This window comes from Brachycentrus maculatus, unplaced genomic scaffold (genome assembly GCF_059751285.1).
Source record: "Brachycentrus maculatus isolate JH-2025_06_01 unplaced genomic scaffold, ASM5975128v1 h1tg000657l, whole genome shotgun sequence".
In the NCBI taxonomy this organism is placed as follows: domain Eukaryota; kingdom Metazoa; phylum Arthropoda; class Insecta; order Trichoptera; family Brachycentridae; genus Brachycentrus; species Brachycentrus maculatus.
Window position 1 is genome coordinate 411,683 of NW_028281392.1, and position 11,775 is coordinate 423,457.

An 11,775-nucleotide genomic window follows, 5' to 3' on the forward strand; every position below is an offset into this window, starting at 1 on the left:
GACCTAATATGGTCGCAGTGACATAAGGGATGCAAGATTTCTAGACCTTATAAAAAAAAGTTGTAGAAGTATAATGTATATATTTGAAGCACTAACTATGTAATTTTCCATTTTATAATAAAAATGTAATTTTGTTTTAAAATCACTATAATTATTTTATTTTAACTTAATTATAATGTCTACCGGTTTCGAAGCTAACCGCTTCTTTATTAAGACTGATTAAGAAGCGGTTGACTTCGAAACCGGTGGACATTATAATTAAGTTATAATAAAATATTTATAGTGATTTAAAAACTAAGTAACATTTCAATTATATATGTTGTAGAAGTAGTTTGAATCCACCAGAACCTCATCTCTGTTATAATTTTTTATTTTTTCTTGATAGCCCGATATGTAAAATGTTGTCTATATCATCGGAATATCATTGCAGCCCAGTTTCACGTGTTCTTGCAAGACATGGGTGAGAGGTTTGAGCTGGACGCAGCGGAGGCGATGCGGCGGGGGGAGGACGAGAAGAGCCACGTGGAGAGCATGAGGCAGCGCTCCGAGTGGAGCATGGCCGTGCTGAGCTGGGCCATGCGCGCCCAGGCCAAGGAGGCCAGCGACCACTTCCAGGGAGAGGCCGTCGTCCAGTATTACGAGAAAGATCTGACGGTGAGTACGGAAGGTGTGAGATGGAATTAATAAGTTGACTGCCCCCACACGATGGACTGATCAAGTTACGACAGCAGTAGGCACCTCGGTGGTCGGAGCGCTACGTGCAGCGCAGTTAAGGGATAACTGGAGAAGAGTCATTGCTTCCACAAAAGCGTTTACCCAATTACGCCATGGCGTCTATCGATAGGTATCTAGATCTTCCTGGCTAGAATGCAATACTTCTTTTCTATCATTATCTTTATTGAATTTGACTCATTATTTTCATTAATAATTTCTTCTTATCCTCTTCTTGGTGTAGTTCTGTTTTATAAGGGATTAGCCTCCTGGGAGGTCGATTCCCGGCTGTCGATCCATTTCTTTGGTGGTCTGCCCGGGAGTCATCAACCAAGAAGAATATTTTTGACATCTCATCAAAGATGAAGAAGAATATGGAAGTCTGGGCATTTACGGGGCTGACGACCGTCATAGGCTGGTTTAAGTGATCACTTTACACACGTGTTGATTCAAGAACAAGGTTTCTAAATTGGTTCATATATACAGAACTTCCAAGAATTTGAGTAGTGTGGTTGTCAATAATGGGTAGAATTGGTGAATGTTACATGTGTGTAAAGTGATCACTTAAATCAGCCTATGACGGTCGTCAGCCCCGTAAATGCCCAGACTTCCATATTCTTCTTCATCTTTGATGAGATGTCAAAAATAATATGAAAATAACTCCTGGAATTGGAGATAATCCAGATTTTGTGAACAAGTATTTGGACACACTCAAAATGTTGTAACCAAGAAGATATTAATAATTTTACTTCTTTAATTTGTATCATGTCAGGTCTTCCTGACGTCGACTACCGTATTGAGAGTAATTGTCCTTGTCTTGGGCAGCTCTAAGCAGTGCTTCAACGGTCCAGATCCATGTCCAATCTCGTATATTCTGATATAATAATTAATAACTGAACTTTTCCAATAGCATTAACTCATTGCAGTTGCACAATGACCGAGAGGAGCTGGAGAATGTGTTGGAGCGACGCTTTACCCTGATATCGGATCTCTACAAAGAGGTGCTGAAGGAATACTTTGCAAAAACCGCCGAAAACAGGAAGAGGCTGGAGAAGCTGAAACCAAAAGACACAATGATGTCCAAGATCATCGTCAAGCAGGACCGTCGGATGGGAGAAAATTTTGTAATTATATTTATCATAAAAACTAAATTAAATACAGTATACAGAATACTAATATAAGAGTTTCTGCTTAGTAAAAAGCTTCTTTACATCTCACCAATAGATGTCTCTAGTGAAGTTCTAGTGATTCAAGAACAAGGTTTCTAAATTGGTTCATATATAAAGAACTTCCAAGAATTTGAGTAGTGTGGTTGTCAATAATGGGTAGAATTGGTGAATGTTACACGTGTGTAAAGTGATCACTTAAACGAGCCGATGACGGTCGTCAGCCCCGTAAATGCCCAGACTTCCATATTCTTCTTCATCTTTGATGATATGTCAAAAAATAATATAAATATAGTATTATGGTGGTTTGGCTATGTGGATAAAGAATATATGGATTATGAAAATAAGAGAAGCAGGTATTGGAATATTTTAGAGTTTATTTACGGGTCTGATACACTCGTGAAAAGATGCATTTACTTTAACCTGTCCGGGTTTTTTTTTAATGAAAAAAAACTTGACATAATTATTTATCATAATCAATGCTTATTTCTTGAATAAAAACACCAATGTATGGAAAATCGATGTATGACAGAATTGAAAATGACGATATTAGAAAGGAATGTGAGGCTAAACTAGGAATAATTGAAAAGATTAAGAAAAGTATTTTAAGGTGGTATGGACATGTGGAGCGAATGGATAGCAAGAGAATTACTAAGAAAGTATATTTGGCAAATGTGGACCAGGAAATAGAATGAGAATGGCCAAAAAGGACATGACCAGATCAATCAGAACCTAATGTATGGTTGTGGCATAATTCCACGTATTTGGAGGGCATGTATGTATGTATATGGATGTAAAGGAGGCTAGGAGTATTTGTCAGGACAGATGAGTGTGGCGTTTCATCTTCTCTGCCTACCTATTGAGAGAAACAATGTGATGGTAGTATAGTTTGTACGATTACCATTGCTTCTTCTTCTTCTGTACGTGTCATATCAGGTCCCCCTGACGTCAACTATCACTCGAGAGTAATGTTCCTTGTCTCGGGCAGCTCTAAACAGCGCCTCGACAGTCCTGATCCCTGTCTAATCTCGTATGTTCCGGAGCCAGGAGATCTGTCTTCTGCCCACATTTCGTCGACCTTCTACTTTGCATTAAATGATTAGGTGCAATAGCTTGTACTTCTCTCTTCTCAGCACATGCCCCAGATATGACCTTGATATCAGTCACCAACTGTCTCCCTGCTCTTGCTCTTTGTGGCAAATTTGCGTTGCTGACCTATTGGTCCATGGAATACATAGCATTCAACGATATAACCACATTTTGAATGCCTTTTTTACCATTGCTATAATTATAATAAACTATGATTTCAGATAACACTAAAGAAATTGAGGCACGAAGTACAGTTGTATGAAGATGGAACCGTCATGGCGGGCATCCGGGCCAACTACAAGAAGAACAGAGACGCTTATAACACCGCCAAGAACAACATGGACTCTGATCTTCAACTGGATACAGAACAGTTCACCAATCTCGTGGAAATGAGTAACGGAACTGTTAAGGTTAGTCGGAACTTACACAAGCTAGTAAGGGCCAAACCCCGAGTACCCAACTCATTCCTGCTATATTCTTCTTCTTCTTCATGGGCCTTGTAAGATCCCCCCAATATTGGCGATCACTCTGGCAAAGGCTTCGCGATCCTGCGCCGTCCAGAACAACTTCTTCACTCCCCTCATCCCGGTCTAGTCCCGAATTTTGCAAAGCCACGGTGTTCGTTTTCCGCCAGCTCCTTGGCGGCCTGATGGGAAAATCCTATCATTATAATTTGCAGAATGTAATATTTTTCTGCACAAAATACGTGACCCAGATATGAAATCTTCCGAACCATGATATTGGAAAAGAGTTCTCTGTGTGATCCAGCTCTTCTGAGAACTTCTATTCTGCTATACTCTACCTACTCTGAAAGCTCCCCCCATATTCCCAGGTCCGGTATAAACACTGTTGGATTCCATTTGGAACCATCTATTCGAAAAAACATTTATTTTTTTAAATCTTATTACAGTAATCAATCATGCAAAGATAATTAAAATTGGATTATTTTCAACCAACGAACCTAACTAGTGTTCAAGGGCTAAATCACGCATTCGTCTCAAAACCATAAATTCCTCACTGTTTTAGACGACTTCTTCAACCTAGTTGATGGCGCAATCTGCTGGAGGGTAATCCGGACACCACTACTGGACAACTGTCCAGTAAATTAAGCAAAATCCTTTTGCGATAAATTTATCGAACATCAGGGATGAATTCAGTCTTGAAGCAATCCAAAAAATAAATTGCCGGAACGGGGGCACAAAATAGTTCAGTTATGGTGGAGAGTGACCGGAGCATTTCGTCCTAACGTAACGTAACATCGCTTGCGGCGAACATATTACATTACAACATTATAACATTGCCAACTGACCGCGATCAGCGCTCGTTTAGAACACAACTGCTCGCTCGTGGCCTTATGCTCAGTGTTGCCATATGCCGAATCAAAAAATCTGAACTACAGTCTAGAAATCTGTATTAAATTTGTATAGAATCAATAACCCAAAATCTGTTTGTCTTTGCAACTTTGCAGTTAAAATGTCGGACGATAAAAATTACAGCTTACTCTAGATAAAGAAAAAAAAAGATTCCCCGCAGTTTAAGGAATTTCCCGCAGATTGGCAACCCTGGTACTGACCTAAAATTGCATCCGACTTCGGATGGAGCATTTAGAACAAACAGCGAGCATCTCGGCTCGCTGTACTGACTATACAAATGCTCGCATCGTAACATGTTACGTTGCGATAAAATAGCTCCGGTCAGTCCCTACCATTATAGCGTGTTTCGGATTACAGAAAATTCAGATTAACGAGCTGGCCCTGTACTTCCATTTTTGGATTGAAATGCAATGCTGACAATTTCAGTCACCGATCCGCCTCTGGTTTCATATTGTATTGTCCTTGATTTTTTTTTTTATTTATTTATTTTATTTATTTTTATAAATCACAATTTTTAACATATATTAAAAATAAAAATAAAAAGTTATTTTGCAGAGACCCACCAAGCCACCTTGTGTGTCTTGTCGGTGGAGTTCTTTTTGCATACATTTTTTTATTGTTTTTTAACCATTTTAACCTAATATTCTAAATTCAAAAAAGGAGAAAAATTAACAATATAATCTTTTTTACAATGTTCATAAAATTAACTCTTGATCATTTACCCATTCCTTTATTTTGCCTTTGTTCCATCTTTTATTTTGACCTCTAACATCCGTCGGCAACAAATTAAAAATGTTCGGAACGATATATTGCAGTGTTCGACTTCCATATTTATTGTTGATTCTTGGGACTATCAGACCTTCGTTTTGTGTAAATCGTGTATCATGGTTGTGTACTAGAAGATTTCGATATTTTTGTCTAGTTTGTTGCTCAACGATGATACTCATCCACAATATTCCACGTACCGGCAGTAATTTTAAATGTTTATATAACAAGATTGGATTGTCCCTTTGATTATATATATGACTGGGTACAATTTTTTTGATTATGGAATATTGCAGATTTTGAACCATTTTTAAATTTGTTTTCGTCGAATGTCCCCAAGACTTAATTCCATATCTTATTAAGGATTCTACTAAAGAACAGTATATAATCTTTAAGGTTGGTTTAGGCAGGATAAAGTACAACTTATAAAAAGTACTCCCCAGAGCCCGCAGACGATCACAGAGTTTTATAATATGCGCATCCCATTTGAACTTATTATCTATACATAAACCTAAATATTTAAATTCGCCCACAAATTCAATCCTATCGCAACTCTAATTTTGTTGCTTTTTATTGTGCAAACAGTCAAAATTGTGTGCAATAATATTACCTATCTGTGCAAATTTGTTTGCAAAGTGAGGTGAACTAATAAACATACATTTAGTTTTCTTTGAATTGATTAAGAGTCCAAAATCATGCGCCCATTTTAAAAGCTGATTAAAGTCATATTGTAATTTTTCTTTAGCTTCTAATGGATTTTCACTTTCTATGACTAAAGCTGTGTCATCGGCGAACACAAATCTATTTACATATTTAAATATTTTTTTCATCAGTGAGACATATATTATGTACAGTTTTGGTCCTAAAATCGAACCTTGTGGAACTCCAGATAAATATTTTTTGTCTTTACTGAGAACATTTTTGATTCTGATTTTCATTTTTCTCCCCGTAAGATAATTTTTAAAGAAGTTTAGCAATTTTCCCCTTATGCCTATTGATTCTAATATACTGACCAGTTTTGCGTGACATATAGTGTCGAATGCTTTAGTAAAATCTATGAAAATAACAATAATGTGCTTTAAGTTATTTAAACTACAATTAATTTTATCGGAGAATTTTTGCAGCAGGTCATCACAACTGTTTTTCTTCTGAAATCCAAATTGATACTTGTCTATTATTTCAAATTTTTCCAAATATACGTCTAGATGAATCGATACATACTTCTCCAAAATTTTTTCAATTGCCGATAGTAATGAAATTGGTCTATAATTATTTACGCATGAGTGGTCTCCTCCTTTATGTATAGGTCTTATTATACTATATTTTAGTTCGTCTGGAATTTGACCACTGTCCATTATTAAATTAATAAGGTGAGTTATAATAGGAGCTAGAAATAAATTATATTTTTTAATGTCAATTTAATGTTAATTTTATGTTAATTTAATGTTACATACTTGTTAGTGGCTAGAAGGGGTAGTGAAGAAAGGGGAGCAGATCATGACCGGAATGAAGTTGTGCCGGAAGATGCAGACCGCCGCCGAACTCTCGTGGAGTGGGAAGGACGAGCCGCCGCTGCTGCTGTACGGAGCTTCAACGGACACGCCCAGGATGAATGAGGTACTAGAGCACACCTGTTGGATGAGGGATGACTTTGAACTCATAAACCTTCCTTCTTCTTCAAACCCTTATCCGCACCCCAATGGTGCATAGGGCACTGCATTGTATAGAAGCAGTGTTATCTTGATTGTTAAATACACGAAGGAAAGGTGATCAGCCTTCCGCTTCAGGTACCAGTCCAGGGTCATATTAAATAAATATTAGACTGAAAAATCACTAATATTTATTTTGACCCTCTTGGGAATCGAACCCGGGACCTCCAGCATGGTAGCCTAGCGCTAACCACTACACTATGGAGGCGGACAAACCTTGTCATTGTCAAACTTGAAGATTACAGAAAAGTCTTCCTCTTGTATGATGTACGCCTTGTGTCTTTTTTTAAAGAGGGATTAGCCTCCTGCTATGTCGATCCATCTCTTTGGTGGTCTGCCTGGGAGTCGTCTACCTTGGGGTTTGCCGTACAGTGCAATGTGGGGGAGTCTGGATGGTTCCATTCCCCATTGACATCTCATTCGTAGGGTGAATAATTCAGTGTTCGATATAATCTCTTCTTCTTCTTCTGCTTGATGTAGGCCTTGTGGCCTGTTATTAAGAGGGATTAGCCTCCTGCGATGTCGATTGCCAGCTGTTAATCCTTCTCTTTGGTGGTCTGCCCGGGAGTAATGAGTAATAGAGTAATGTGGGGGAGTCTGGATGGTTATATTCATGTGCATACCATTGTCTCCTTTGTTGCCTTCCCCACCTGACGACATCTTCGATCTCGCATATTTCCCTTACCCTGGCGTTCCTTATTCTGTCTCGTAGACTTTTGCCAGATATGCTCCTTAGAGTCTTCATTTCTGACACTCTAAGCGCGTGTTTTGTGCCAACGGTGTCCGCTCTACTTTCGATCCCATACGTCAAGAAAAGGATTACAGAAAAGTGGTGATGATAATATTTATTAAGCTGTGAATTTTGAGAAGAAAAGGACAATTTCATAGTCCTGAAGCTTACCTCCCGTCCGTCCCATTTTACAATCCTTCACTGTCAATGTTACAATATAATTGTGTTTGTAAATAAACGGAAAGTTGTCTCTGCAGACATTGGAACAATATGAAGATCTGAAAAAGTTGTGGGCATTGGTGGCAGAAGCAGACATCTCGAGAAAATCCCTTTTGAACGAGCGAAATCATTTGGTCGAGGCAAACGCTAAACTGGCAGAATATTTCAAGTAAGTTCTATCCGTCTTGAGACTTACTCAGTACCTACCGACAGAAACAGTTTGAGGAGAATGTTTGTTTGGCATTATTTGCATACTAGTGTAGTGATCAGTGGCGTGCACAGAAAATTAATTAGGTTGGGCAGTAGAGGTAGGTAGTAAGGTAAGCTATTAGTAGACTACAGGTAAGTAGACTACATGTCGCTCACTCCTTTCAAGAACGTCATAAATCAAAAATCGTCAATTTTCAGTTGTACATGTTTTTGGAATGCCCAGAAAATTTACTATATCCCAGCAAAAAAGGCATATTTTTAACTTAATACTAACCCGCTACAGGGCAAAAAGTTTTGTTTTTGCATTTTGAAGAAAAGGTATTGTTAAATAATTTTTTTTTATATACTAAATATTTTTCAAATGGAGAAAAAACCTACAGTTTTTACCTAAAAAGTTCTGTTGCACAATAAAAAGTTCAATAAGTGGCTTGATATTTATTTTTAATATACTGTGTTATATTTTTAACCTTTAAAAACGTTCCCTTGAAAAATCAAGTTTTTTAGTTTTGATTTATGACATTCTTGAAAGGAGGAGCCGATGTGTCCAGTGGCAGAGTTAGGATTTAAGTGCGGATTTAATTTCTTAAAAATTATTTCATCTAAATGTAGACTGTCACGTCGGACACACTCTCGGAATCTGGCCTCCGTATTCTGTGCCACTCGCCGGGAAAGTGACGTCGGGATGCCATTAACTTCGCGAACGATATTTTCTTTTAGTGCAGAGATGTCGCGGGGTCAGTTTCATACACTTTACTATGTGAACGACCCACGGCCAGGATGTCGAGAACAAATCAAAACATCCAACTCGTCGCGCGATAATCTGTGTCAGTCCGTGCGCATTTATTCCATCTACATTTAGACGAAATAGTTTTTACTTTACAATAAAATCCGCACGTCTCTTCTTTGTTTTAGTTATAGAAATAAATGTATATCCAGTTTATTTTTCATTTCAATTCGAAATTCTAATTTTGCCGTCGGACACCCTGTACTTACTAGGGTAGGCAGTAGAGATAGGTACCTTCCCTACCTTACTAAGTAGTACCGTAGAACGGGGCTACTTGAACTTTGATGTGTTACTTGAGCCCAGTACAAAAAAGAGATTTTAATCTGTATTTGGTCTACAATAATGAACGTATCGTGACAATAAGTGTCACCTGTCAGGGAAACAATGAATCATGTCGATACGTTTATTATTGTAGACCAAATACGGATCTAAATATTTTTTTTTGTACTGGGCTCAAGTAACACATCAAAGTTTAAGTAGCCCCGTTCTACGGTACCTAGCTTACCTTACTAAGTAGTACATAACTTAATTTACTAGATAAGCTAGGTACCACTTAGTAAGGTAGGGTAGGTACTTGTTGCGTTTTTATATGTCACATGGGTAAGTTAGGATAGGCACTGCTTTTCTGCCTATATGGAATGCACGCCCCTGGTAATGATTGTCCTGACAGAGTACAAAGGTATGTCTCGAAATTGGATTACAATTTTAGTGAGTGTTTATATACTAACATTACTGACATTATTTTTTGAGATCTCATCAAAGATGAAGAAGAATATGGAAGTCTGGGCATTTACGGGGCTGACGACCGTCATAGGCTGGTTTAAGTGATCACTTTACACACGTGTAACATTCACCAATTCTACCCATTATTGACAACCACACTACTCAAATTCTTGGAAGTTCTATGTATATGAACCAATTTAGAAACCTTGTTCTTGAATCACTAGAACTTCACTAGAGACATCTATTGGTGAGATGTAAAGAAGCTTTTTATTAAGCAGAAACTCTTATATTAGTATGTGAGGTCCGAATCCTGGATTATAATCACACACATGAGAAACGCCAGAAAATACAATTTTCATTTTTATTATTAAGCTTATAATTTGACCAGATAATTTATTTACAACATTTTGAGTGTGTCCAAATACTTGTTCACAAAATCTGGATTATCTCCAATTACAGGAGTTATTTTCATATTATTTTTTGACATCTCATCAAAGATGAAGAAGAATATGGAAGTCTGGGCATTTACGGGGCTGACGACCGTCATCGGCTGGTTTAAGTGATCACTTTAGACACGTGTAACATTCACCAATTCTACCCATTATTGACAACCACACTACTCAAATTCTTGGAAGTTCTATGTATATGAACCAATTTATAAACCTTGTTCTTGAATCACTAGAACTTCACTAGAGACATCTATTGGTGAGATGTAAATTACTATTACTGACATTTTTGTGAATAATTTTTTTTAAAAGTAATACTTAATATTGCGTCAATCGGATGCAGTGCCTTTAACAGTGCGAATCGCCAATTTGTAGTGCTTAATTACCTGTTTTGCTGCAGGAAGTGGATGGAGGAACGAAAACTTGGATCAGATCTTCAGGAGCCTCCCAGCACCGGGACGCTGAGTGTTGTAGAAGCGGCCCATGAATTCAAAAAAATTGCTTGCGGGAATATCAAATACATTTGAAAGGTGTCTAAATTTATTTAAAAAAGTCCCTTTTTAATAAAACGCATTTCATTGTCCACTCGTTCCGTTATTATTAAAAGGAGAAAATATATTTACTAAATAACTGTACAAAAGCATGTTTACATAACAGTCCTGGCCATATGTATTAGGCACCATCTTTAAATACTGCAATTCTTGGAATTTTAATTAAGGTAATTTGGAATAATGGAGATATTTAATAATAAAACAAAAGGTAAAAATGTGTAATTTTTTTATATATTTAAAAATTGTGACATTATTTTTTAAAATATAAACAATACAATCCGTACTAAATACGTTATATCACCGGTGAGAAATATCGTACTGAATATACTCTACATTTTTGCTTATTGAAAAACAGCATATTATGTAGTAAGTGGGTGATGATACAATGACATTAAATGCATTCTCCTTTCTTCCCGTGACGTGTGCCAGCCAATCATATGTCTCGCAGCTCTATGGAGAATGCAAGGCAACAATTTGTACGTATCGCTCACTCCTTTCAACAACGTCATATATCAAAAATCGTCAATATTCAGTTGCGCATGTTTTCGGAATGTCCAGAAAATGTACTATAGCCCAGCAACAGCCGCATATTTTCAACTTAATATTTACCCGCTACAGGGCAGAAAGTATTGTTTTTGCATTTTGAAGAAAAGGCATTGTTTAATTATTTTTTTAATATACTAAATATTTTTCAAATGGAGAAAAAACATTCAGGTTTTACCTAAAAACATCTGTTGCACAGTAAAAAGTTCAATAAGTGGCTTGATATTTATTTTTAATACATTTTATAATATTCTTAAACTTTAAAAATGATCTCCTGAAAAATCAAGTTTTTTGAGTGAGCGATATGTCGATCATTTAAAATGTAGACCGTTTAATCTTTTATATCGTGAGTGTATTGGCAAAAAACGTTAACTCGAAAATATGGAAGTTGACTTAATGATGCAGTATTATAAAGTTTTCAATGTTCTTTAAACTGGCAAAATACACTAAATAGTTTAAAATGTCATTCATGTGGTTTTAAAAGTAAAATTCAACTTTAAAGTTTAATAGCAGGTGTTTTATTCAAGCTAAAAGCTTTATATCACAGGGATTATTCAAACAGGGATTTTATGTTAAGGTTTTTTGCCAGTATACCCGCGATATCTTCCTTATTTCTTAAAATATTTAAATAAAAACAGTACCAATTGGTTTGTGACTCAAAATAAATAAATATAATTCAGCAGATCAATTTATAAAATTTTAAATCTAATAATATTGTTATACATAAAGTTTAAGTAAAATATTGCGAGTGATACT

At 36.7% G+C, this 11,775-nt stretch overlaps 1 protein-coding gene across 1 annotated transcript; it reads left to right on the top strand.

Moving 5' to 3' along the window:
- Positions 1-381: 381 nt before the first annotated feature.
- LOC148300776 (uncharacterized) lies at positions 382-7,114 on the top strand. Its single transcript, XM_088274342.1, has 5 exons — positions 382-654; positions 1,638-1,835; positions 3,188-3,376; positions 6,566-6,721; positions 7,106-7,114. The coding sequence occupies exons 1-5, from the start codon at positions 457-459 to the stop codon at positions 7,112-7,114; spliced, it is 750 nt and encodes a 249-aa protein (XP_088130468.1). The 5' UTR covers positions 382-456.
- Positions 7,115-11,775: the final 4,661 nt, after the last annotated feature.

Coding starts and splice junctions, on each gene's coding strand:
- LOC148300776 (XM_088274342.1), top strand. CDS start 457: ATGGGTGAGAGGTTTGAGCTGGACGCAGCGGAGGCGATGCGGCGGGGG. Junction 655..1,637: donor ATTACGAGAAAGATCTGACG/GTGAGTACGGAA, acceptor AACTCATTGCAG/TTGCACAATGACCGAGAGGA. Junction 3,377..6,565: donor TGAGTAACGGAACTGTTAAG/GTTAGTCGGAAC, acceptor CATACTTGTTAG/TGGCTAGAAGGGGTAGTGAA.